The 25272-nt window shown below is 46.1% G+C and overlaps 4 protein-coding genes across 19 annotated transcripts; 2 read left to right on the forward strand and 2 right to left on the reverse strand.

The window, feature by feature from the left end:
* Nucleotides 1-9: 9 nt before the first annotated feature.
* Nucleotides 10-1885, forward strand: LOC148382999 (histone H3.3A). Of its 2 annotated transcripts, none has more exons than XM_088360431.1 (4): nucleotides 10-124; nucleotides 818-956; nucleotides 1035-1188; nucleotides 1264-1885. In XM_088360431.1, the coding sequence occupies exons 2-4, from the start codon at nucleotides 829-831 to the stop codon at nucleotides 1390-1392; spliced, it is 411 nt and encodes a 136-aa protein (XP_088216557.1). In that variant the 5' UTR covers nucleotides 10-124; nucleotides 818-828; the 3' UTR covers nucleotides 1393-1885. The 2 variants fall into 2 exon arrangements, with proteins under 2 accessions (XP_088216557.1, XP_088216558.1); XM_088360432.1 differs by lacking the exon at nucleotides 10-124 and adding an exon at nucleotides 177-331.
* Nucleotides 1886-1921: 36 nt separating this feature from the next.
* LOC148383000 (uncharacterized) lies at nucleotides 1922-5173 on the reverse strand. 3 transcript variants are annotated; one of them, XM_088360418.1, is made up of 18 exons: nucleotides 5066-5172; nucleotides 4815-4918; nucleotides 4614-4737; nucleotides 4398-4508; nucleotides 4227-4302; nucleotides 4003-4159; nucleotides 3845-3890; nucleotides 3708-3766; nucleotides 3590-3625; nucleotides 3466-3518; nucleotides 3223-3355; nucleotides 2783-2997; nucleotides 2666-2711; nucleotides 2531-2596; nucleotides 2390-2449; nucleotides 2231-2316; nucleotides 2051-2157; nucleotides 1922-1987 (listed from the first exon to the last, which is right to left on the reverse strand). In XM_088360418.1, the coding sequence occupies exons 3-18, from the start codon at nucleotides 4672-4674 to the stop codon at nucleotides 1953-1955; spliced, it is 1347 nt and encodes a 448-aa protein (XP_088216544.1). In that variant the 5' UTR covers nucleotides 4675-4737; nucleotides 4815-4918; nucleotides 5066-5172; the 3' UTR covers nucleotides 1922-1952. The 3 variants fall into 3 exon arrangements, with proteins under 3 accessions (XP_088216544.1, XP_088216545.1, XP_088216543.1); XM_088360419.1 differs by having other exon boundaries at nucleotides 1922-2157; nucleotides 4398-4488; nucleotides 4577-4737; nucleotides 5066-5173; XM_088360417.1 differs by having other exon boundaries at nucleotides 1922-2157.
* LOC148383001 (uncharacterized) lies at nucleotides 4279-9449 on the forward strand. 5 transcript variants are annotated; one of them, XM_088360422.1, is made up of 11 exons: nucleotides 4753-4885; nucleotides 6011-6120; nucleotides 6528-6611; nucleotides 6676-6774; nucleotides 6882-6989; nucleotides 7069-7221; nucleotides 7315-7455; nucleotides 7530-7581; nucleotides 7715-7741; nucleotides 8219-8245; nucleotides 8315-9449. In XM_088360422.1, the coding sequence occupies exons 2-11, from the start codon at nucleotides 6097-6099 to the stop codon at nucleotides 8872-8874; spliced, it is 1275 nt and encodes a 424-aa protein (XP_088216548.1). In that variant the 5' UTR covers nucleotides 4753-4885; nucleotides 6011-6096; the 3' UTR covers nucleotides 8875-9449. The 5 variants fall into 5 exon arrangements, with proteins under 5 accessions (XP_088216546.1, XP_088216548.1, XP_088216549.1 ...); XM_088360421.1 differs by lacking the exon at nucleotides 4753-4885 and adding an exon at nucleotides 5582-5733; XM_088360420.1 differs by lacking the exon at nucleotides 6011-6120 and having other exon boundaries at nucleotides 4279-4885.
* Nucleotides 9450-24879, reverse strand: itgb4 (integrin, beta 4). 9 transcript variants are annotated; one of them, XM_088360409.1, is made up of 43 exons: nucleotides 22999-23633; nucleotides 21331-21419; nucleotides 21133-21215; nucleotides 20844-20945; nucleotides 20566-20770; nucleotides 20243-20339; nucleotides 19991-20162; nucleotides 19644-19907; nucleotides 19461-19550; nucleotides 19261-19383; nucleotides 19006-19173; nucleotides 18853-18929; nucleotides 18563-18771; nucleotides 18373-18476; nucleotides 18198-18293; nucleotides 17999-18131; nucleotides 17778-17903; nucleotides 17559-17677; nucleotides 17321-17354; nucleotides 17053-17247; nucleotides 16691-16794; nucleotides 16550-16608; nucleotides 16458-16481; nucleotides 16220-16368; nucleotides 15733-15912; nucleotides 15505-15653; nucleotides 15152-15359; nucleotides 14693-15010; nucleotides 14472-14620; nucleotides 14204-14384; nucleotides 13989-14126; nucleotides 13727-13909; nucleotides 13508-13636; nucleotides 13219-13377; nucleotides 12801-12956; nucleotides 12587-12730; nucleotides 12203-12337; nucleotides 11678-11827; nucleotides 11406-11594; nucleotides 11185-11340; nucleotides 10935-11099; nucleotides 10751-10870; nucleotides 9450-10524 (listed from the first exon to the last, which is right to left on the reverse strand). In XM_088360409.1, the coding sequence occupies exons 2-43, from the start codon at nucleotides 21404-21406 to the stop codon at nucleotides 10394-10396; spliced, it is 5949 nt and encodes a 1982-aa protein (XP_088216535.1). In that variant the 5' UTR covers nucleotides 21407-21419; nucleotides 22999-23633; the 3' UTR covers nucleotides 9450-10393. The 9 variants fall into 9 exon arrangements, with proteins under 9 accessions (XP_088216535.1, XP_088216532.1, XP_088216531.1 ...); XM_088360406.1 differs by lacking the exon at nucleotides 13219-13377 and having other exon boundaries at nucleotides 22999-23599; XM_088360405.1 differs by lacking the exon at nucleotides 13219-13377 and having other exon boundaries at nucleotides 9450-10527; nucleotides 22999-23596.
* Between the last annotated feature and the right edge of the window lie 393 nt (nucleotides 24880-25272).

Raw genomic sequence — 25272 nt, forward strand, 5'->3', positions numbered from 1 at the left:
TGCCAGACTATTAATACTTGGCCTCAAGCTTCCAACCAGCATTGATCATTTTCCGAAGCCGAGCTGACCGCGACCTGCCTACTATCTAGCTTCCTCGCTTCACAACAACAGCAACGTCACAAAGGTAAATCATCTCTTTTGTCGTCGTTTTCCCCTGCGAACAATGATTTCATGTCTTTTAGCGTGATGTGACGTCTGTTTGTGTCACTGTGTTGTTCGACTGACGTCGGGAACGGAACGTTTTGCTGGCCCTTACAAGGACAATGGGCTCGTTTATACTGCGTTTCGAAACTAAAACACTTCTCTAACCTTCGCCCACCCCGTGTTATCGGTAAGATGGCTGTAGCTACAAATATGTTCGCTGTGGTGAAAACGCGATTCGTGTAGCGTTATCGCCCCACGAGCTCAAAGCGTTTCAAATGTATTCGCAATGTCGAGTGGGGGTGGAACGAGAGCAAAAAATGGCGAAGACGACAAAGTGAGGCTGATGGCGGGCGGCCTGTTCTGTTTGGCGCCAGACGACAGCCGCCGGCTCGTTTCAAAAACCGTGCCGAATTAACAAATGGAATGAGTTGTGTTGGATGTAAAATGGCTATGTCGAAATTACGTTCGGTTAAATAGGATTAGCATCGTTGTGCTCGGTTGTTTGTGTTTAGCGTGCCGACGACGTTAAAAGCAGACGCCTCCTAGTTGTTAGGCGGGAGGGGGATGGGCGTCTTGTTGTGGGCTAGGTAGGCTAGCATGTTCATCGCTTAACGTTGTTATTTACGTTAGATTGGAGTCGTCCTAAATCTGGGTGCACTGGGTTTTCTTCTAGGTTAGTCCAAGATGGCCCGTACCAAACAAACTGCCCGTAAATCCACCGGAGGGAAGGCGCCAAGGAAGCAGCTTGCGACCAAGGCAGCCAGGAAGAGTGCGCCCTCTACTGGAGGAGTGAAGAAGCCTCATCGCTACAGGTGGGTTTCTGCGACTTACTGTGTGACGTCATCTGCGTAGCGCTCGTCCCCACAACATACTTGATGGCGTTTGTTCAGGCCGGGCACTGTGGCTCTGAGGGAGATCCGTCGTTACCAGAAGTCCACAGAGCTGCTGATCCGCAAGCTGCCCTTCCAGCGCCTGGTGAGAGAGATTGCCCAGGATTTCAAGACCGACCTGCGCTTCCAAAGTGCTGCCATTGGCGCTCTTCAGGTATGGAAGAAAACCACATGCTAATAGTCTAACCTTCTGCATTGTTGGAGCTCATATGCTGATGTTTCCCAATAGGAGGCCAGTGAAGCTTACCTGGTGGGTTTGTTTGAGGACACCAATCTGTGCGCCATCCACGCCAAGCGTGTCACCATCATGCCCAAAGACATCCAGCTGGCCCGCAGGATAAGGGGAGAAAGAGCCTAAACCTCTTGCTGGTGGTGTCAGGACAAATAATCCTATTTATCATACCCAACCATTTTTTGTGGACTTTTTTTGTTTTTTATTATTATTTCTTGGGTTAAGAGTTTGACTTTTGTATTGCATTTTAGCCATCAACCATTCCACAAGTTAATGGGTAGTTGCATAGGAATATTTGCCTGTTATGTGGATCGTTACATGTTAAGACATCACAGCCCCTTTCCTTCCCTCCCTCGAGTTTTTGTGGATAACCGCCTTCCTCCCTCTATCCCTCCATCCATGTTGATGGTGTCACCTATTGGCTACCATTTTCCGGCACAAAATGCAGCTTGCCCAACAGATCTCTTCACTACTGTTACACAACACTTGGTGCAAGGAGCAGACCTCATTTTTCGGGACTGCTTTTTACATGTTTTCCAAGATTGAACAAAACCCTGGCAGCTACATTTTAATAATCGAGAATTGTCACGTCTTTCTATTAAAGTACTTTATGAGTAGACTTTCTTGTATGTGTGATTTATTAACGATTCACTCGTTTGAGCTTGAACTGTTTATTGACACGTGTATCATACAAACCATTCTGTGTGCTTAAAACCAGTGGCTGCAAAAGAAAGTTGGATCTTGTTTTATGGACTATGCAACTGAATGTCAATGAATGTCTTACCTATTCGCTTAACAATCTCTTCGCACTCTTTCGCGCAAGCAGCTTTGAGCACCACACAACTGAAGCGTGTTGGAGAGCTGCTGGATGGAGTTTCTGGTGGTCTCTTACTGAGAATGACATCACATCACCTGTTTAAATATCAGGATAAAATGCTTGTGGCCATATCTTTTTGCTACTTACATGACACAAAAACCCAATATGCTGTAATCTGGCTGTGCGTACCTCCCGACACATGAAATATCTGGATAGTGATGTTCGCACAGTGTCTATAGAAATCAAACATGATTCATATTTGAGAAAAAGTGCAATCCATGCAGTAAACAGTGCGTATCTACCCACCTCATTACTGCTGCTCTCTGTGCACGTCAAATGTGTTTCTTTCAAATCTAAATGCACTTCCTGTGGACCAAGGAACACAGTGTTTCTAATTAAATGGATGACAAACATCTAGCTCTTCAGACCTGGGAGTGTCATCTTTACCTTGCTTGGCTGGTTTTCCTGCAACACGTGTGAAATTGCAAACGGCAACACCTCTTTGGTTCCAAACTAAAAATAGAACATATTTTTGTCACACCATTTCATTATTTTCCTCGAAAAAACCCCCAATGGTTTTACCTTTCCAATGTTTGTGTCCCCCAAGAAGTGGACAATGTACACAATCCTGCCAAGAGGAGATGGGGAATATGTCAGCTTGATTTGGAGTTTTATTGACTTCTTCTTTCACTGACTTGCCTTCCTTCTTTGAAACACTGTGTTGGAGGAGAAGTTCTTTGGTCATTAGCAGGCTGCTGGGAGGGAGCAGGACCAAGTTGCAGCCACGGGTTCTCGATCCTGAGAGTCCGCAGCAGTTTGACCAGAGGACGATACACTGTTCCATCCTGGGCCCGCCAACGCACAACGCGGATGGACAGGAAGCAGCCTTTCAATCGCGATAGAACCACACCTGCCTACAAACAAGTTTGGGTGGTTTTGTTAATTGGACAATTACACGTGGAACGTTTGGATGTAGATGTACAGGATTAATGACAACCTGGAGGAAATGTGGCCGCAAGGCTAAGGCCCCACCCCTGGCCACCCCTTACTTATTGATTCTAAGGGGACTTGGTTGTGATAACATGCAATGAAATGATTTTTAGTCACCTAGAATGACACAAGAGTGAGGACTTTTGTACCTGTCCGCTCTTGGAGTTCCTCAGACAGGTGCCATTGATCTCATCAATGACGTCGCCACGGCTGAGAAACTGGTCAACGTGTGCTTGGCCGCCAGATATCATGTCCAGAAGGAAGACGCGTCCATTGAGGTAGCTAAAAAAAAAGGTCATCAAATAATGCTTGAAATAACAGATGCAATTCAAAACACTTAGAAAATAAAATACAAACTATCAAATGTATATACATGTATATAAAATACAAACCTGAAGACCATTCCCACCTGTCGACACGGTACTACTTCATATAGCTCGCACACCTAGAAAACATATTTCTCAGATTGTATTGTGCGTAATACTTAAAGAAGAATAAAGTAGAAAGTATTGTTACCGGTAAAAGCCAGCTTTCATCCAAAAAACTGCAATTCTGTACAGAGGCATTTTCATTTGAGGGAGTTGATTCACACATTCATTCAAGAACTCTTGTCAAGTCATCAAACAGCTCTGACCTCCATGTCCACTTTGAACTCCATTTGGGAGAGAACCAACAGCAGGGACATGAAAGGTTCTGGAAGAGAGAGTCAAATAGATTGACATTTGACTCCCTGAACTATTTATTTCTTAAAGCTTTGATACAAATGTTCACCTGAAAATTCTTCATTCCTGAGAATTGAGAAGGTTGGGCTGTACCACTGAAACGATAGGGGACTGGATGTTATGATTACAGTTGTTCGATCGACCGAGAAAAATGAGTACATGTTTTTTTCGACTTGATTTCAAAGAGAAAATAGAAATATATCTGACCTCCAGGACTCTGGGAGTGTGCAAGAGGTGAGCGATGAACTGCGGCAGGGTCTTGCGGCCGAGGGCCAACCTGAGCAGGTAACGGCCTCGGCCCTGAGCCGAGATCAGCTTCCTGCATGCTTTCGTCTGTTCCACAGCCGACGCCACAGTGGACAGCCTCAAAGTGAACGGCATTAGCGTTTCCCTCTATGTTCCTTCCACCTCTTCTATGAAAATGTTTCTACCTGCCGCATGTATCTTTGTGAAGAAGCTGCTCAAAACAATGCCAGTAGTCTCGATGAACCAGACTGAGGACCGGCTCTAGAAAGATAGCACGCACATTCCGCTTTTAAAACAGCAATAAAAGCTGCAATTGTCTTGGCCAGTGTCAAGTGCATCCCGAATGGCGCACTCACGTTGGAGTCCTTTCCTGAGCAGCAGCTCAAGAAGCTGGCAGCAAGAAGGGAGCTGAGGGTTGCTGTCCGTCACCGTCTGCCCATCGTTAGACTGCAGGTTCAGCAAGCACACTTGCAGCCGGGGGAGGAGGAAACAACAACAACAACAACAAGAACAACAACAACATGAATCCCACTACCTTCATGATGAGCCCACGTTGCGGAAGTCGTCGTTACCTTTGAGTGCGCTGAGAAGTGGATCTTTGGGTGCCATCTTCAGCCAGCGATCAGCTGGCATCAAAGCCTCACTTCCGCGTAGTGCGTTCAACCAACTTTCCTCACAACTACGCGTGCACTATAGCTAGCACCGCGTTTGCGTCAAATGATATCTTAAGAAGACGCAATAAAAAAAAATGTGGAGGGATTCAACATACTCACCACTTGATTTGGAAACAGCTTGTCCACACCGGGGGCATCTTGCATGCAGCCAACTTGACAACGACAGCATGGTGCGTTCAAAGACTCTTTCGAATTGTAGGCGTCTTCGAGAAAAATCATACATAAAATAAAAGGAGAATGCAAACATGCATTTGTTACCAGTAATTCATTCAAAGAGCCGCCGACGTCTATTTATAAATATAGTTGCAATACAGCAATGGAAATTACAAAATGGACGTAAATGACTTTACATTTGTTTAATCTGCAATTTGAAACCAAACGCACCACCATTCGTATGATTCCTCACTTTATTCTTTATTCTAACTGCTAAGCAAAAAAAAAAAAAAAAAAAAACCAACGAAGGAAGAAAGGAAAAAATACGAAGACCATCAAAACATGCAATACCATTGGTTTGTGTACACATGTCGCCCTCTTGCGGTTATAATAGTGAACTGCAGTTCAAAGAGCCGTTATCGTCTGTTTATAAATATAGTTGCAATACAGCAATGTTAATTACAAAATAAAGAAACGTAAATGTATTTACATTTGTTTAATCTGCAATGTGAAACCAAACGCACCACCGTTTGTATGATTCCTCACTTTAATCTAACTGCTTAGCAAAAAAAAAAAAACAACGAAGGAAGAAAGGAAAAAATACAGTGCATCAAAACATACAAAACCATTGGTTTGTATGCATATGTCGCCCTCTAGCGGTTACAATAGTAAAGTGCAGTTCTGTGTCGGCCAAGACGGACGGATAAGTGGAGAGCGCTCAGTCGCTCTTGTCGCAGTCCAAGTGCTCACCGGCTCACAGAATGATGCTCTAAATTAGGCGGAATTCGGGGGGGGGGAAAAAAAACCAACACCATCGCGGGCACATTACAAAGGTATTAAGAACGGACATTTGTCTCTCTCAGAGGTCAGTATTTTAAAAATAGAAATATTCTGCAACCAAACTGTTACTGCCTGCACGTGTGCGTGCACGTTTTGTTGTTATTGACCTCATCCTATTTTCTCCATTTTCATTTGTATTTTGACGGTGATTTGACATAACGTTGTGCAGCGTGCATATGATTTTTTTTTTGGTACATATCAGCAAATGTGCATGTTGTTGTGACGTCGTTGCTATTAGTGTCTTGTTTGGTAGAAAGTAACTACCAGCAGAAGTAATCCTGGATTTGCTCTTAATCTTTCAGCGCCGCGCCTCGCCTTGCCTGCACATGGCTGAAACTTGCTCAGACCAAATCAACTAAAATAGGCCTCAGTGTGAGGTGTAACATATATGATGAACTACAAAGCACATAAGGTTGTTCCATCTTTCCATTGCTATCTTCCAGGGCCCATTTTCTGGCTGCACTTTCATTTCTGTGCACAGAATTGAAAGAAAGTGAAACTTTCTGGGTGGAGACTGCTGGTTTGACAGCTCCTGCTAGAAGCAAGGCTACTTGCTGCCTTTTTTCCCCCTTCAATGCCACCCACGTGTATTTTGGCCTGCGTAGGATGGTCGAAGTGCTCTTGTGTTCCCGGCCTCATATAATGCACTTGATCATGTGCAGAGCTATCCCTAAAAGTCCTGCAGTGGTGGACTGCCTCTCGCTTTCCTTCTATAATAAATTCCATTGCATTGATTTGTGGAGGCGATGTGAGCCGAGTCAGCCTCCTCTCTGCAGGGTGAGTGGCAGTCCCCTGAAGCTTTTTATGATCACTCCACAGGACCAATCCAAATCTGCCAGCATGATGAAAGAATGCCTGCAATTCCTCATCGAACCGGCCAAAAAGCTGAAGAGCCGACTCAAGGTTGGATTTGCGCTGAATCGCAGCGTCACAAAATGTGCTTTAATCTGCTTTTTCTTGGCTCCAGGAGTCCAGCAAGCGAGCGAGGCTGGAAAAAAAAGAGCAGCTGGTGGAAAGCCAATTATTTATCATGGAGCTGGCTCGAGAACTCAGCAGAATTTGCCAGGTAACCTCCTTCTGCCTTTCACGGACGTCCAACGTTGCACTTTGCGCACTCACTCACGATAAATGCCTTCCTAACTCTGATTGTCCGTTTTTGGACTGCTGATTTAGAGGTCCAATGTTCTCCAGCATATATGGGCTGGTGAGGACGTATGGCCGGCCGCCACGTGTCGGGACTTTATTGTGGAGTGGGCCGCTGTGCTGGAGAAAAAAGTGCAGGTACGACGACAGGGGGGGGGGGGGGGGGGGCAGGGCCAAGGACGACACGACGTCATGAATTTCACAATGTCTTGTCCAGTCAAAAGTTAGCCTGTTGGATTGCCGCTACCACAAGGCAGAGAAGAAGGACTGGAGGGGCCACCTCCTTTGCATCCTGGAAGCGGATTGCGATATAGGGCCTCACAAGAGCGTCATCATGGAGTGGACGCGGGAAATTAGAAGCAGGCCTCAGGTGAGAATTAAACCATGAGCCGGTCTGAGATGAGAAAGATGATTATGATAAACCCTGTCCTTGACACTCACTTGACGTTGTAATCTCTCGTAGCCCACCGTGTGGCCCGGTGAGCCGGTGCTTATGATGCTGGACGATTTGGAGTTCCAGTGGAAGAGGGAGCGGCTGCCCAATCTGCTCCTGGCTTTGGAGCTTGTCATGCTGGTTGTGCTGAATGCAGACAGGCCTGTCAAGGTCCGTGCTTTGATCGTATTCAAAAAGAAAAAACATTGGTTCCGAAAAACAAAACCAACTGACTGTGCGTTTAGGAGGATGTGACGAAGGAATGGCTGGTCAGAAAGCAGAGGAATCAGAACATAGGTGAGATGGAAAAATGAAAACATTCAGCATCAGTATCAGATTAGAAGAACAAATGCATTTAAGCACGTTGGACTTCAGGGAAGATGGATGAAACAAGTTCTTTTTTTTGTGTCCTCCTTCCTCCATTTTTCAGATGCTGTCCCTTACATCCCTCATGGCGGTAAGCAATAATGATACTAGGTGAAAGTGACAACATATAAAACATTCAAGACAAAAATGAAACAAATACAAGAAATGATACACTGAAAAGAATGATCTAGCAAAGGCCAGCATGACATTTATCACGGTTCTCACGGCCACCTGCTTTTGAAAACTTCCAATTCTGTGAAACCCGAGGTCAAGATGACCTTGACTGATAACTCCAAAAAGTAACTTTGTTTTAAAACGGCACTTTTTCACCTCCCTATCCTTGTGTGCATGAGAAGCGACCGGCCCGTATTTTCTTTCACACTCTCTTCCAGACCAAAGCACTGTTCTGTTAGACTTGTTGAAGACAATTTGTATTTTCTACAATTGCCCTTTGTAACAGCAAAACAATCCATTGTTGTTACTTGACAAAAATACATACAGTAAATAAAATGAAGTGAATATTCTTAAAAGAACCCAGCTAACTTCATGTTATTATTTGTCTTGACAGTGTGGAACTGGATCTGGGAGGCCTCAGGTGTGTACGTTTTCTTCAACTCACCAGACTTGTTGAAGTTCTCTCATATTGCATTTGTGACCCCTCCAGAGGACGTGATGCTGGACCCAGACTCGGCCAACCCAGACCTGCTCATCTCCGGCGACGAAAAGAGCATGCGATGCGGCCTGGAACGGCGCGACGTCCCGTGCTGCGACGCTCGCTTCGACGGCTGGTGGTGCGCCGCCGGTCGGGAAGGCTTCGCCTCCGGTCGCCACTACTGGGAGGTGGAGGTCGGCCAGCGGGACTGGCGCTTGGGCGTGGCCAAGGCGTCGGCCGTCAGACGCGGTTTCCGCTCCCTCAACACCGACACGGGCTACTTGAGCCTTCGCCTGGAGAGGGGCAAGGATCTCAAGGCCTTGACGGTGCCCGCCACTTGGCTGCCCCTGACGCTGGCGCCCAGGAAAATTGGCGTGTACCTGGACTACGAGCAGGGCCAGTTGTCCTTCTACGACGTGGACAAGCGCTCCCACGTGTACACCTTCAACGACAAGTTCACAGAGGAGCTTGTCCCCATATTTGGGACTGTGGAGGTGCTTAAGGACCTGGTGATCAGGCCAGTGGGGGTCAAACAACGGTGTTTCTGTCCCGGACCGTGCCTCTGGAACTAACGAAACGACGCTCTTTTCTTAGGCTAGGAGAAAATTGCCGGCTGGCATAAGATGGAGGCAAAGCACGACACGACATATGATGCAAGAAAATAGTGGAAAAGTACTACTTTTGCCTCAATTCAACATAGTTCCCTGGCATGGACCTATCAATCAAAAGAAGTGCCAAAGTTTTGTTAATAGTAGTTCATCAATTCCAAGAAAGAAACCGCTAGGCTCAGGATCACTTTGATTGACACTGGACTGATTTGTGATTTTTCAAAGGGAAATCTAGAAAGGGCTAAATTGGCTACTGGGTTGCTACCGTGGATTTTCTTTGGATTAGATCCATTTGCATTGAATGGAATTGCTTTTCATACCGTTTGTGAGGGTTGAATCCTTTTTTTTAACATGGGCTACTTGCAGGCTGGATATTTTTTGTACATGGAGCTTGTTAAATATAGTGACTGACGAAAAGCAAAGGAAGAAAAAGCGCAAGCTAAACCTGACCATTTGTATGCATTCTGCTTTGCTTGCTTTTTTTTGCATCTATGCCAACGCTGTTTCCCTGACGACATCAATAAATAAGCCTAACAACATTCTTTTAGAGCTTTATTAAGTGCAACCGATCTGACATACAGAAAAAAGCGCATTGGTGGAAAAAGTGATCTGTTTTCAATGTATTCCATTTTTCCATGTTAGGCCCAACACATTGAATTTTTGTAAAAGCAAAGCTATAGAATGAAAATGCTTGACTATATTTGTGCACGATAGCAAATACAATCTTTTTGTCTTATATATGCAATTCCTCCTAATGAACAGCTCAGCTCTTAATGCATTGGAATGACAAAAAGTAGCATCAAGTACTACAAAGTATTGAGTCAAAAACAAAACGTGAAATCAAATGAAAATGTATCAAGTCATTTGTAGAAATGACCAGGAAATACAGCAAGAGCACAAACGTGCTTGACTCGAAAATACTTTTTGATATTTGGCAAGCATGCTTGTATGACTTCATGCCATTGTATTTTTCAATTCTTTTGCACAACGCTCATTTAATGTGCCACAACTTGCTCAGTCGCTCAAACATCAACTTTATATTGCTGCTTTTCTAAATATGGACATGTGACAGACATCCCGACTTTAAGAGATTTACCCGAAGGGCGCGGTGTCATTCTGGATTAACCGCGCTCAGATTACCTGCCTGCTTTCAATCCACACTTTGTGTGTATGAGCATGTGTTTGTCAACTCGGGTTGTTTTCCCGTCAGACGTGAAATGAATAACAAAGAGTCAAAGATGAATCTCAAGGAACGAGTGGTCAAAGCTTGTAACAGACGCAACCATTTTCTTTTTTTTTTTTTTCTACCACTACAGTATTCCAGATTTTGTTTGTTTTTGGGAGCACACTCTCTCTCTCTCACGCATGCATAATAATCACGACACACTGTACATCAAGCATGCATGACTCTTTTTAAAAGAGAATCTCAAATATTTGGAGCGTCAGAATGCAAATTGAGGCCAAACGAAAACCTTACTGTACTTTAAGACTCGTAAAACATATTCTTTGTGACGGTGGTCCCTCCCATGACGCTCCTCTGGACCACTTCCTTAGTGATTTGGCGGGTCATCATGCCGCTGCTTTCTGTGTGTTGCGTGGTCATCATCATTCCGTCTGCTGGTAGAAAAAGGGAACAAAGAATATGAAATCCAAAAATGATTGAAATTCTGAGATTCATTGTAATCCATTTTGTAGCCTGTCTAAATGCTCAATCCGGATCAAATCTGGATTCAATTTGGTGATAGCGTACGTAACAGAAAAATGATTCAATCCATGTCTTTTTTTTGCAGAGTCATGATTTAGAAAGAAAAACTCGCGATATTTTTGCCTATATTCTTACCTGAGAAGTATGGGTCGTTGATCATGGTGCGAGAGACGTTGCTCATGGTGCTAATGTCACTTGGCATGTTGAAAACGTCCCTCCTTGTCATGGATTGATTATTGTACTGCGACAAAGCGCCTGCGAGGAAATGGACATACGGTGATGTCTTGGAAAAGGCAATTCCCGGTGGAGAAACCTTTACCTCCATCCTGAGACTCGATGGTGATGATGCCCTCCCTTTCCGGGCCGTAGCCCTGTGTGGTTTGAGCCTGAACTTTGAACTTGTAGGGGATGTTCTCAGTCAGGTTCGGGACGGTCAGCCGGGTCTCCGCGCTGTCCCCGCTCACTTGGAAGGAACGTGTGTCACCTGGATAACACCAAAGTCACAGAGGTTAACTTTGGAGAAGGAATAATAATAAAACAAATAAAAAAAAGAGGGACGATAGCCTCACCTCCTCCGTGAAGCTGCTCGCAGGTGACCACGTAGCCAAGAATGTCTCCGTTTGGCTTCCTGGGTTTCTCCCAACTCAGTTGCAAGGAATCGGGGCTGAGAGCCGTAAAGACGAGGGGACCCGGTGCACTCGGGGTGCTCAGAGTGAAAGGAGAGCCTGTCGGAAAATAACGGAGAATAATAACCCGACGGTACACGGCGAGCCCAAAACAGTGGCCGAACCTGGCATGGGACTGTAAGGACTTTTGGGGTCCACGGCCGACTCGATGGTGATGACGCCTTCTCTTTCGGGGCCCCAGCCTTCTTGGCTTTGAGCCTTTACCTTAAACAGGTAAGAATGGTTGGGCAGAAGATCCTGGATAATCACCGAGTTGTCCGCCGGGTTGGTCACGTTGATGCGGTTCATATCACCTGCGAGAGGAAATAAAAAAAATTAAAAAAAACATCTCACGCACTTCAAATACAGCAAGCCTACTCCAAAAGGCCAATCTCACCTCCATTGAGCGGCTGGTAGAGCACACAGTAACCCAGGATGTCCTTCTCGCAGTGGGGCGCCTGCCAGCTGACTTTCAGTGCCGTAGGACCCAGAGCTGAAAACACCAGTCGGCTGGGGGTGTCTGGGACGCCTGGAGAGAGTCTTGCATCTGATGGGGGACATTGGGAAACCCACATGTCATTTGTCACACTTGCTCAATAAAATGAGATCCAAGAGAAGATGCTGCATTGCTTTCTTTAAGTAGAAGTGTAATTGCACATCCGCTACATTTGGTGGCAGTGGCGCTTTCACTTTTCACTCACGTAGTATTTCAAATATTCTCTGTTCCAGACTAAAAAACGAGTGGTCAGCGGATTTATATTTGTCTCTAATACTAATGAGGATAGAAAATGATGCATATCTGTACTATTTATAAGTTGCCCAGCACATACATAGGACAAGAAATCCGTGTGGAGCTTCGAAGAGGAGAGTCGGAAACAACCGGCAGCCCGCTTCATGCTTTCCATGCACCGAGCGCACTTACCCTGGAGCACCCTGTCCAAATTATACAGAGCTTCGTTGACCTCGGAAGACTGAGTCCTGGCCCTGGGACCCTGAGACAGGCTGTAGCCGTATTGGTTCTGAGAGGTATTCTGCGACCCGCTGAAGCTGTACACACCTGATGGATGGCACATTGAGCGGAGGAGGTGGGAAAAAAAGGAGGATGCAGAGGTTGAGGGAGGGAGGGAGGGAGGGAGGCTTTGCCGTGTGAATGTCAAAAGACAGAGCGATAGTCAGCGTAGCTCCTGCAAAGACTTCTATGCAACCGACAGCACCAAGCCCGTTGACATGCATCCTATTCCAAGGCCACGTGCTTCTCCTTCTCAGACGACGCCTACGGCTTTTTGACGCCATCCTGTTGCGTTACCTAGATCCGGAAAGTTGCTCGACATATCTCCCATGACGATGGAGTCCCTGATGTGTTCGTCTGCGTAAGCCCTCTCTGAGCGCTTCCTCATGATGACGTCCGTTGTGTGCATTCCACCCATCAGATCGGGTCGACGGGGGCTCCCTGTTGAAAAAGAGGAGAGTCGCTATGGGACTGTCGGATCCCGCTCCATCTCGTGCGCCAGGTGTCGTACCCGGCATGTAGTTGGTTGTGGTTTCTGTGGTGAAGGAGCCGCCCATGTAGTGAGAGTTCATGCTGGACATCGGAGTAGAGGATGTAGACAAGTTGCGTGTGACGGAGCCGCCTGGGAAGAGGAAGTTCTGGTCCCATTTTCCGTTCATCATGTAATCTGTAAAACAGCAAGACGGGAGCCAGGATTGTCACATTGATGGAAGGTCAGCTCTTGGCATTCTTTTAAAGCAGTGGCATTGTTGAGAATTCCCTGCAGTGACGGACGGTCATGTTGAAAATCCAGCTCCATAGCTTATCTACACACACCTGCAAGCTACCCAAAGATGACTATTTTCCTACTGGGATGCGACAGGACAGACATGAGGAGGGGGGGGGGGGGGCATTTTGCCGTGGCAGCTGCCTGCCTGACTGCTCTTCACCTGGCGCGGGTGTTTGTGTGAAGCTGGAATACGGGCCCGCATCTGTGCTGGCCTCTGTGTCTGTGCTGAGCCGACCGTTGGCGATGACGTCCACTCGATTTGTCCACGACACCTTTCGGAGATCCAGGTTGGACCCCACCAACTTGACATATTGGCAGCCTTGCAAATTGAGGTCATGAGGGTCATCAGGGTGGGGGGTCTGCGAGGGCACTGGCTCTACTTTCCATATATTGCTTTCCTTCATCTTATAATGTGTCGAAATGGGCTGTCTGTGCTTTGTGACACCCACCATCACCAGAAACGCTGGGTGTCTTGGAGCCCGCAGGAGACTTCAGCACCTCGTTGCTGTACATCAGATAACTGTCATACTCGTCTCCTGCTTCGGCATCCACAATCGGGACATCTGGAATGATGGGAACTAGAAAACAGAAGGATAGTGGGTTTATGATGAGCAAGCGGGGAAAAAAAAAACAACAACAAATGCGGGTGGGTTGAACGGTGGACTTACTGGAGAGAGGTCTGGCGGGTTGTGATGCCAAGTTGATGGTAGCGTCTCTGTAGGGGCCCCAACCGACGCCGTTCTTGGCACGGACCTTGTACTGATAGGTCTGGGCACTCACCAGATTCTCAATCAATAGCATTCGCTTCTTTGGGTTGTCGATCTTCACCTTCTTAGCCGCACCGACTTGCTCTATAGACGAGAAGATGACAGAGATGCCGAAATATGAAGTGCGTGCGGTGGTCAAATGTCCAAAAAAAAGTCGTCTTACTCAGATCATCGTCGATAGGCGTGTAGATGACCTCGTAAGCTGTGATGTTGCCGTTCGTCTCAGCAGGCTCCGCCCAACTGAGCTGAGTGACTGTCGGGCTTATGACATTGAAGGCGAGTCGTCCCGGTTCACCAGGCACTGGGGGAAAACAGGTTTACCATACATCAGCCAATTTGGCTGTTGTTGGCCAATCACCAAAGAGCACACTTGATTACCATCTTCCAAAGTCTGGCAGGGAATCATGTCCGTTTCAGCGCCATCTCCAAAGGAATTGTAGGCAGACACTCGCATCTCATAGTCACAGTAGGGATACAGGTTGGTCAGCTCGGCTTGAGGTGTCTTCACATCTAAGACCTGAGCATCTTTCTCCGGGTCACCGTAGATCCAATACTTCACCTAAAAGAAGACAAACAAAAGGTCGACTTGAGAAACTCTGTCCGTCGAGGAAAAAATGAGAAGAAGGTTTGTGTTCATTTGATGCACCTTGTAGCCCATTAGGTTACCCGGCGGTGGGTCCCAGTTGAGGCGGATGCTTTTGGGTCCAGTTGCCTTGGCCTTCGGGTTGCCTGGCGCATGAAGGCGACCGCTAAAACCTTTTTGCTGCATCTGGGCCATCTCAGGAGACCTTGGAACTACAGGAGAAAATGAAGCCATTGAAACGATCGATACTTGGAAAGTCAAACGACTACTGGAGCCCAACCAACCTCCTTCTCCAACATTGACAATGGTGGTCTTCCTCTCGCCGACTGTGGCATTGCTGCTGGGTTCCAAAAGCTCCAGCTGGAAGGAGTCAGGTTGACTCAGAGCAGGGTGGCTCCTTGGATCGATCACGATATTCTTCTCTGTCTCTCCAGGGTTAAACTTGAGAAGGCCGGAGAGGTCAAAGCGCTGGCCCTTCTTTGTGCGCCATTTGACCGTAGCGGGGCTGTCCTGGTTGCGAGTGCGCACCACGGGGATGGTGTAATTTGGGTCGGATGTCGTGAAGCTCTGGGTGCCCTTCTTGAACATCATCACACTGGGCTCTGATGAATGAGTGAATGTATCAGAACTTGAACACAGGCATCTCAGTGTTTTGACTGTACTTGTTCATTGTATCGCTGCTATCTAGCGGAGGTGCATGTCATTTTTCTGTCAAGAGCATAGACGGACGGAACCCTTCTTACCTGGTAGGTCGGCAATTGTGACCGTAGTTCGAGGGTAGCGGCCAAGCTCGACGCCTTGTCGCGGGTTACTCAGCTCCATGACAAACTGTTTGACCTGTTTGTCATCCAGGAGCGCGTCTTTCTCACCGAGCTCCAGCAGACGAACCGAAACCATCTTTTGCGTCTCACCGGGAGCGTAAGTGAGATCTCCATCTACAGTCACGTAGTCCTGAAATACAAACAGGAGTTTTACGAGCGTGAGTGAGATCTCCAGCTACAGTCACGTAGTCCTGGAGCTATTGATTGATTGATTTTGTGTCTAGTCAGCAAAACGTGCATGGGACCAGGGCAAATTGGGACGGCATCGTTGTTACCTTTTTATCCTTGGCTGTGAGATCTCGTGTACGGTACGAGACTTGTGTGCGTCCGTCTTCGATGATGTCTCTACTAATTGGAATATTTGCCACCCCGTCCTGTCGACTGTACGTGTAGGCCGGCTGGAGGAAGGAGAACACACTGGAAGCTTGGGAGAGGCAGAAAGACTCTGTTAGTGCTTACTATCCTATATTTTACGAAGATGTCATTATCGTGATTCTCCTGACCATGTTCTTTGATGATGGTGATGTTCACCAAGCGTTTTCCAATTTTGGCAATTCCCAGCGGCACATCTGTGGCCTCCACCAGGAGCTGCTTCTTGTCATCATCTTCATCCTTTACAAAGAGTGGCACGTGAACATCCACCGACTCCACACCTTCTTGGAACTCGATAGCACCTGCCGCCTCTGTGGAGTTCAAAATAAAAACACAAGTCGTGTGAGGTATCAATCATTTTATTTTACTATTACAAACTAGTATAGGATTGTAGAGATGTTATTTTAAGGTCAAATTGTAATATACGTAGTATATACGTACGTACATACAAGAAGATAATAAAAAATACTAATCAAAATAATAAAATATGATGAATACATTTCATTTGAATTCATTCATTTATTTCAAGGTAAAATTGTAATGATGATAGAAATAAAATAACCAATGAAAAAATCAAACAATCCTCATCGAAATAACACAATATGATTTCAATCCCACCTCTATCTGTTGCAACCGTGTAGTAGCCAGGCAACACTTTCAGGTTGCTGAAGCGTCCAGACCGGACATTTTTCTGTGTCAGCTTGACAATCTCAGGGTAGCTGCTGCGAGGGGCCGACAGGATGGTGTCCATGATGGTGTAGTCCTGCCTGGAGATCACAAGGGAGAGCCGGATTTAGACAACTGTGTGTGCTTTGGGACCGACCACACAACTAAATGTATATTGCGTGCATGTTACCTTTTGCCTGCATTTCTCTGTGTTCTGTTTCAAAAAAGAGAGGTAGTGAATTCAAATCATCGATGAATGTGGACTTCCTGAGAAGACCTTACCTAAATGAGGTCTTCTGCATTTTCTGGGCTCCAGGAATTTGCTTGTAGACCTCGTTAAGCTGAAAAAAAAGAAGATATAAACCCAAGTGAGACATGTACGTTCATCAACGTGGAGCCAAATGTACTCAAATTCCAACTCACACTATCTGCAACTTCTTTACGAAGCTGCTCCGCATCTCTGGAATCAGGACGAGACAAATTCTCCGAAAAGCGCCTGTTAAGCCGCAGGGAGATTGGATACTGAACTATAAAGGAAGAATAACAGAATTAAAACATCTTTCAGAAGAAGAAGGCTAGATGGATGGATGGATGGATGGATGGATGGATGGATGGATGGATGGATGGATGGATGGATGGATGGATGGATGGATGGATGGATGGATGGATGGATGGATGGATGGATGGATGGATGGATGGATGGATGGATGGATGGATGGATGGATGGATGGATGGACGGACGGACGGGCGGACAGACGGATTCGTCATCAACCGTATACGCTTACTTGTTTCTTTGGGGTTGGGCTTGACTATAACCTGGGGGTGGTTGGGACTCCGGTGCACATTATCGGTAACCTTCCAGCGAACGAAATCTGTCCCTTTCAGAGGGCCTGTCCTCGCCATTGGAGTGTCCAGGTGGTCTGAGGTGAGCTGAGACTGGCGGAGAAGATACTCATCCTCCTTGAATCCAACCATGCGACCTATAGACAACACAACGAGCCACATCAATGTGCATCTAAATTGGATGACAAAGTTGACAACATACGTACATACCTTTATTACAGCAAGGCAACAGGGCAAGGCAGCTCTTTGGAAAGACAAGGAAAAAAAAAGTATTAGAGGCAGAGAAGGGAGGTCCCCAACCAAGAGTTCCTCATCAATAAAAGCCACAAAGAATATACATATGTGTAAAAGCAGATTTTGCTTTGCAATCTTTGCTCATTTCCATGATGTTAGCAACAAGCTAGTCAAATACCCAAAGACAATATTAGAGGATTTGTCATTTTCTTACCTGGCAGCAGGTTTTGCAGCATTTGCAGTATTTCCAGCAGCAGAGCAACAAAAGTGCCAGCAGTAACAAGAGGAACAAGAGGAGAGGGAGCAGCCACAGGAGGCTGGCAGCTGGACAATCTGGACAAACATTTCAATTTCAGTGAGACAAAGTACAACTTGGAGGGATTTGGGCACATTCCTGTTTGATTTATTTTAGTCAAGTCATTTTTGAGATGACCTTTCTTCTTGAGCACTTGGACCTCCAAGTCTTTCGACTCTGGATTTTTGGGGTTTTCCAAAGTGTAGTGGTACGTGCAGTCATCCTCCTCGTCACGATAACTGCACTTTTCCATCACCTTGTCCGCTGAAAGCGCACACACATATTTCATCGAACTGCTGTCGTGATGGAAAAAAAAAAAAAAGCTGACTGTGTGTTTTGAAAACAATCATTCCCCGCACCTTCTTTGAGTTCGTCCACCATGATGATTCTGAAAGGACACTTGTCACATTCCTTCTTGTCCTTCCTCTCTCCTGTCTTCCAAGCTTGGCACTGAGCGCAAGTCCGTGTGGCCTCACAAACACCGAGTTGAGCCTGAGCAGATCAGAACCAGACCCAATATAACCCAGATTTGCATAAAAGCACACCATGTCTCCGTACCTGGAAATTGGGCTCACAGGTGGACGTCATTTCAAGACCAGATGATTGACACTCACAGAGACCGCAAACACATTTACCACGGCCATTGCACACCCCCTGAAAACAACAGTAAGATATCCATTGTGGGATGGAGCACATGATGAATGAAATCCAAATGGAAAAGATTTCGACTGACCCCATTGCTGTCTAAACAGGTCTGGTTGCTCTTGGGACACTCACAGGCATTTCCTTCCCAGCCATCAGAACACACACAGCGGCCCATAATGCAGGAGCCACGGTCTGATTGGATTCAAGAAGAAATGAATGCAAACTAATGAGCATCAAAGCGAAAAACAACGTTTTCATCATCCGTTGAGGTGGCGCACCGTTGCAGAGGAAGCCTCCGAATCGCGGACACTGGGTTCGATCATACTGGCAGTAAGGTCCTTCAAACTGGTCAGGGTTGTAGCACACACATCTTCCGCACTCCCGGCAGTCCCCGCGACCCGAACACGGTTCCGTCGATCCCGGACCGATACACAGACGGGTGTCCAGGGCGGAAGCGCTAGCTGAACAGTTGCAGAATGTACTCAACCTGAAGACACAATGAAGTCCAAAAAATATAAGTCGGGGTGAAGCGAGAACATTGATGGCATACAGATATTTTTTTCCTCACCAGCCGTCGTGGCATTGACACTTCCCACACACGAGGTCTCCGTTGCCATGGCATCTGGGCGCGTTCGCGATGGCAGTCTGGAGGACAAAGGCGCAAGAAGAATTGGGAGTCCCATCGTCTGAGAACTATTGGAGGCTAACGATGCGTCCCTACCTTCTCACAGTCACAAGTTGGACAGAGCACGGTGGCTTGAACATTCATGGCGGCGTTAAAGGTGGTAGGTTTAACTCTCATGAGGCCCGACTTTTCATCCGCATCCATTTTACAGACCGGAGAATCGTCCAGCGTTCTATGGGCTTTGAGTCGCATCTTGAATTTGCCCTGAGGAACACCAATCGGTCCTGTTCCAATCATTTTGTCCGGGAGCAAGTTACTAAGAGGCTGCGACGAGTTTGTTTATCCACTTACAATGGCTCCAGGCTTAAAATCAAAGTCTCCGTATTTGGCAACCTTTCCACTGGTGGACAGGAACTCAGCTTCAAAGGCTTTGGGTCTGTCTTCTGCACGAATGCTCATCTTGGAACGGATACTCTGAAAGCATACAGACAGAGCAGAGCGAGCGATTGGTTTTGTCCGTCGTGAAGTCAGAGATGTTTCCCGCTTTCTACCTCAAAAGCCATCTCCATGACTTGCAAGATGTTGGATGAGTCCTCTTGCAGCAGGCCCACCTCAGCAATGGGAAAATATGTTTGGAGTTTCTGAACAAAGCAGATTGTTTCATAGAAGACATCTTGGTCTGAACAAAAGAATTTGCTTCGATCAGAAATAGGTGAAGAAAAACAATCACCAACCTTGTAGTAAGTGTAGGAGTGGTTGGTGACGGCAAATACGGGAATAATGTTATGTTTGCCGAGCAGACGGACCAGCGTGGGTATGGAGGGGTAATCCTGCTTGGTAGCTTCTGTGTATTTGCCTTCGCCGTCCAGGTGACATTTCTCGTCGTTGCGCGGCAGGATGCCCGACAGCACGTTGGCGCCGTCCGCCTCGTAGTGGAAGGCGGACTCGGTGGAGAAAACCAACAGATGCGTGCTCTGTTCACGCCAACCGATATTATCCTGGGACGGAAGGGAAAATCAACTCGTTGTCAAGCTGTCGTTGACTTTCGGATTCGGAAATAAAAAATGGGATGTGTTCTTACCGTGCAGACTGCAGCTTGCAGTATGGCATCAAAACCTCCCTCAGGAGCGTCCAGGTTGCCGGAGATTCTTTCCTTTTGAAGCTCGCTGGTGAAGAAGTTCAAGTCGTTGGTCAGCTTGATGACGTTTTCAAAAGAGAAGGGAGGGTCACTGTTGGGCCATGGTTGGGCAAGTCTGATGGGAGGAGCGGGGACAAAAAACACTTTGACTAATACTGTCTATATTCAAATCGTTGCTACCAAATTGTTTCCTACTTAGCGGGTCTCATGTCCGTTTGGGGCTCAATAACTTTGTCCACAAACTTTCCAAATCCGATGGTGTAGTCATCTGATAGCTTCTTCACCAGTGACGCTGTAGGAAAACACACAATAATAATATGTCACAAACAGGACCAAAAGTAGCAAAGCCGTAGAGCCCAGCCCAGCACAGCCCAGCCCAGCCCAGCCCAGCCCAGCCCAGCCCAGCCCAGCCCAGCCCAGCCCAGCCCAGCCCAGCCCTGCCCAGCCCAGCCCAGCCCAGCCCTGCCCAGCTCAGCCCAGCCCAGCCCAGCCCAGCCCAGCCCAGCCCAGCCGCTCACCCAGCTCTTGACCCATCCTCTTCAAGTTATCCAAATCGTCTTCCATGGAGTTGGAGAAGTCCATAAGAATATAAAGATCCAGGGGGCCTTTGGTTGGAGCAAAGACTTCCATGTCCACCATCTTCTCTTCCCCTGGTAGCAGAGACATACTCATCTGCTGCGGGGACACCTGCGACTGGGCCATTCGGACGTTGATCTGTTCTTCCTGCGCGAGGAAAACCAACAAGTAGTCAGAGCTTAAAACTTCCGCCATTTCTGTGTGATGTGAGAGGACTTACTCTTTCAATCCTCATGCGGCTTTTGGCCGTGATCACGGCCGCAGCGCTGCAGCCGTGAGCCAGAATGTTTGCGTACAGGTCGCAGCGAGGTCCATTAAAGGTCTGAAGAAGAAAAACATCAGCTTGAACAATTTTGGACTTATTTCAAAAAAAGAAATTCCCCACACAGATGTTGCATCAAATTTTCATGAGGGCTCTTTAGAAGAGCACATCCCTCAGAAGATTTTTGGCTTTTCAATATTTGATTTGGAACAATACGTTCTTTGATGTTCCCATTTTAGCTTCTGACCTCATCAGGACAGTAGGCGCACCCTTTTCCTGCCTGCAAACATTCCGAGCAGGTTTTGGACCTGGTGGCATAGCAATAGTTGGCTGTGGAGGACAAATGGGAATTCAGAAGGGGGAGATGGACAAAACACAAAGTGAGGATAAAACACAGCAAGTGTGTAACCACAACAAACCAAACACACGTGGGTCGGTCAAGTACCTTCAGCGTGAGTGTAGCTCACGAGAATGAGCAAAAGCCCAAGGCCCACCGAGAGATGTAACGTCCATCTCCCCATCGCCTTCCTGCACCTGAAACACAAAGTAGTTTTACTACAAGTACACAAACGACAAGGCTGGAAAAAAATCAGAGAAAGGTATCACTTGAACCACCTGGACGTTCCCTGGGTCGAGGCCAAGCTAAAGTCAATAGAACCAGATATGCGCATTGACGCAAGATCTCATTCATCGCAGTGGTAAGCAGATTTGGTCATAATAAGCAACGGAAGGAAGAGAGTGTTCGTTTAAAAAAATTTGTATGGAGTATTTATTGAGTGCAATATTAAAAAATATGTCAAAATGAGCAGATTTTTTCTTTTAAATCCCTTTGATTTTTATTCAAACGGTCAGCAAATATTTTTTTCAATATTCGCTTTGGTTAATTATCTTTAATAACTTTTGTGGGCAGACACCGCAAATGGCAAGAATGAAAATGACGACATAAAAGAAAGGCTATTTGTTCTGGGATGATTTACAATTCCAAGAAAGAATTTCTCTTCAAGGTGAGAGAATGACCAGTCCTAGTTAAATAAAAAAAAACACATGGGAAAGACACCTTAACACCTCCTTGTGAGTGTGAGCTGACCACAAGGATGGTTTGGGAAGACAAATCAGTTTCTTTACGACAAAACATAACCATCAATCACAGAACGGTGCTGAAAAAGTTTTTTTTTTTTCCAAATTCAGGTGTTCAGTCCATTGGCAATAAACTTGGAGCAATTCAAAATTAGAGGTTGTTCATGCAGCCATTTTAGTAAAGGGTACAGTAAAGTAACTTTGTCCAGACAAAAACAAGCCTATCAAGTGCGAGACATGGGAGGGGCCTGCCCCCGCCATGACACGTCAAAGGTGTTTGTGTCTAGTTCGCTTGGCCGCCTGACATTGACAACCAGTCAAAGCATCTGAAAACACCTGAAAACAAAAGATTAGTAATCCGACACCGCATGCAGGAATATGGGATTGACATAAACATGAGGCATGATTTCATCTTTGTTTCCTGTGAATCAGTTTGTCGAATGGCTTGTCATTGAGGTGGCAACCTGAACATACATACCTTTACAGAGTTTGCTTTGAAAAAGGCATTTTGGAATTTAATAATTAGCTTTGTTTGCTGATATGTTTGCGTCATTATTTCTTTTAACAAGTTTGTCTCTTGTTCTTCTAATGATAGCACTGGGGACAGAAACTGACTTTGCGACAGTTGTCATTGCAACGTTATTAATACCAAAAAGTGCTACGAGGTCGCCCTCTAGTGGTACACAAAAGAATCACTGAATTAAATGTTTTACTTCGGCATCATGTTTTGAATCCAGTACAGTAGATTTGTTAACTCATTCACTGCTAGCCCAGTTAAAAAAGTGATTGGGGATGATACTGGCAAATTCATTTACAACATTTCAGAACACGTGACATGAGAGAAATGACAAATAATATTCAATAGTCGAATGGATGAGGAATCATGCGGACGTCTTAAAGTTGCATAACACACTAAACCACCAGTCACATTGCCCTCCTAAATACGAACAAGGAGTACAATCAGCAGGTGGATTGCAGTGAAAACAATGTTAACTTCACGATCATTTATGAGAAATAGATTTGAAAGCAAACCAACCTGTTCCTGATCCCACACCAGTCTGAGTTCAAAAGTCCAACAACAATTAATGATGGTAGTGGGACTTGCGCTAAATCCGGTTCGGCATCTGTGATCCAACAGTTTTGAAGAAAAAAAGTCTGTCCACCTGCAGTGAAAAGTCAAATCCGCAACTCCTAGTATCAAAAAAACAAAGGTCTGCTTCTTCCCTCCTGTACAGTGTGCTCCGGTCAAATATTGACTGAATTGCCCATAAACTTAGGGGCTCAAACGTGCGTGCGTGCGTGTGTGTGTGTGATAGATTCCGAGTAACTGACTGAGACTTTGTATGCAGTGACTTGATCCCTCCTTAAACGTCAGCGCCTGCACACGCTCCCTATCCAGGTGAGTAGCAACGACACGGAGGGTTAACTCCCTTCCTGAACCTCTACCTCCTCCACACCCTGTTAGCAGTTAAAAGTTCCACACCTCTGCCACATTCCACTCCGACAGCCGTTACCTGTGTGGGCTTGAGCGTGGGGGCCGGGCCAGGCCCCTCCTTCCATGGCCCGAACCCAAACTCTTGGGAGTGGCACATGGAGCAAAACTCTGCCTTGAGGCTACCAAAAACATTGTGCAAATGTTGTGTTGATGCAAAAAAAAAAAAAAAGTGTCCTCATCTCTGATGGCCATTCCTCTTGGTTCAATATTTGATATCAACACAACTTGCTGCACGTGCCCAAAACAAAGCGTAGAACGTGACATTCAATCCCTCAAGAGTTTGTCTTTGACTGACCAATCAGAGGACGGCAACTTGAAACGAATCTTGGAGTTATCTAGAGAATGAAGTGATAGTGATGTGAATCATTGGCCGTCTCCTTCTGGCAATAAACAACCGCTAGTGTGAAACCAGCCGTGGCCGTTGCATCCCATTAGTCTGCTAAGAAAAAAAACAAGAACCAGTAAGTTGAGCTACACATACGTCTATTTACATCCTATAAAAATCCACCAAGGCTCACCGAGCTGCAGAGCAACAACGGGTGGTGCATTCCAATATAGGTTGTTTGGCAATTTCGAGTTCAAATGCGGAAATAAGTCATTAGTGCATGAACAAGTTGGTGATTGCAAAATGACATATTTATTGAATTGACTCATTATTTCATGTGAATCACCTGACGGGAAGTTGATTGCATCGTGTCAACTAATTAGACATTCCCGCCTTTTGGAAACAACAGATTTAAAGGGAAATGAACAATCTATAGGAAAGTTCAAATTTCATTTGGAAAAGGTTGTTTATTTCTTTTTCGGTGGGAAGCAGTGGGTTAACCCAGCCGACGTAAGAGAGGAGCCTTTTGTTCTCCCACTGTACATACCACAATGGCCAGTGTGAATAGTGGCATACAAATTCCTGCCTGGCAACCAGATCGGGTTTACTACAAAAGCCAAGTGTGGGGAGGGCGACACTCTACACGAAGCTACTCATCTTCCTTCCTGACACTTTAGTTGCGATGCTGGTGTAAACAGCATTGAAGGATAAACTAAAAAGAAGAAAAACGTACTGGATGTAAAAGAGTCAATGACAAGGTACACCCTAAACTAGTCTGCAATTACTAGATTCTTTGGAGAATCATTGTTCAAAGTTTGGCTGGATGGATGCAAACTATTCAAGTGCACTATCACCAACCACCGTACTCATGATCCAGAGTTATAACAATGCATCATATGAAAGCATGAAGAATGTGCTTTTAAAGGTTACTTACAGTGAACAAGATGTTGTCCTGGTGAAGTGAAAGCATGAAGTTCCAAGGGGGCTGCTAGTGGAAAACTACTGAACTAAAATTAAGAGACAGTTATCTCTTTGCTTGCACACACAGTGTGAGCCCGGTCGGAGACCTCCTCGCCAATTTACATGACAAAAAAAAAACGGTGCCTGCTTTTGGACCACTGAGTTCATTCAGAAAGGAATACACCCCTTAACTCGTCCACCCCAAAATGATTACATTTGCTGCAGAGGACCATGGCAACCAGTCAGTGGCATTTTTAGTGTTTTTTGAGAAGAGGAAGAAAAAAAAAAAGAGTGCTGGGAATTTCCTTTGAATACATTAAACATAACATTTGTATTTGTAATGGTTGCGGTAAAGCAGGGGTGAGGTCGTGGCCCCGAATCAAAGTTGCATCTAATTAGCACAAGTGTCGGATTGACCGTACTTCCCCAGCACGTGCTGCCGTCTGTTTTGCCCATGTGACTAAGCTTCCGACCTGCATGTGTCCTGGGCGCTAACCAGTAACCACTAGCATGACATCTGAATCTTATCA

The sequence above is a fragment of the Syngnathus floridae genome, chromosome 18 (assembly GCF_059516105.1).
Source record: "Syngnathus floridae isolate MCC-2025c chromosome 18, RoL_Sflo_1.0, whole genome shotgun sequence".
Taxonomy (NCBI): domain Eukaryota; kingdom Metazoa; phylum Chordata; class Actinopteri; order Syngnathiformes; family Syngnathidae; genus Syngnathus; species Syngnathus floridae.

Coding starts and splice junctions, on each gene's coding strand:
- itgb4 (XM_088360409.1), bottom strand. CDS start 21,406: ATGGGGAGATGGACGTTACATCTCTCGGTGGGCCTTGGGCTTTTGCTC. Junction 18,930..19,005: donor CAACTTGTGACTGTGAGAAG/GTAGGGACGCAT, acceptor TTTGTCCTCCAG/ACTGCCATCGCGAACGCGCC. Junction 13,378..13,507: donor ACCCAGCGTTTCTGGTGATG/GTGGGTGTCACA, acceptor TCAATTTGCAAG/GCTGCCAATATGTCAAGTTG.
- LOC148383000 (XM_088360417.1), bottom strand. CDS start 4,674: ATGCCAGCTGATCGCTGGCTGAAGATGGCACCCAAAGATCCACTTCTC. Junction 3,626..3,707: donor AGTTCAAAGTGGACATGGAG/GTCAGAGCTGTT, acceptor GCCTCTGTACAG/AATTGCAGTTTTTTGGATGA. Junction 3,519..3,589: donor ATGAAAGCTGGCTTTTACCG/GTAACAATACTT, acceptor TATGTTTTCTAG/GTGTGCGAGCTATATGAAGT.
- LOC148382999 (XM_088360431.1), top strand. CDS start 829: ATGGCCCGTACCAAACAAACTGCCCGTAAATCCACCGGAGGGAAGGCG. Junction 957..1,034: donor AAGAAGCCTCATCGCTACAG/GTGGGTTTCTGC, acceptor GCGTTTGTTCAG/GCCGGGCACTGTGGCTCTGA. Junction 1,189..1,263: donor CTGCCATTGGCGCTCTTCAG/GTATGGAAGAAA, acceptor GTTTCCCAATAG/GAGGCCAGTGAAGCTTACCT.
- LOC148383001 (XM_088360420.1), top strand. CDS start 4,790: ATGTGGAGGGATTCAACATACTCACCACTTGATTTGGAAACAGCTTGT. Junction 4,886..6,527: donor AACTTGACAACGACAGCATG/GTGCGTTCAAAG, acceptor ATCACTCCACAG/GACCAATCCAAATCTGCCAG. Junction 8,246..8,314: donor CTGGATCTGGGAGGCCTCAG/GTGTGTACGTTT, acceptor TGACCCCTCCAG/AGGACGTGATGCTGGACCCA.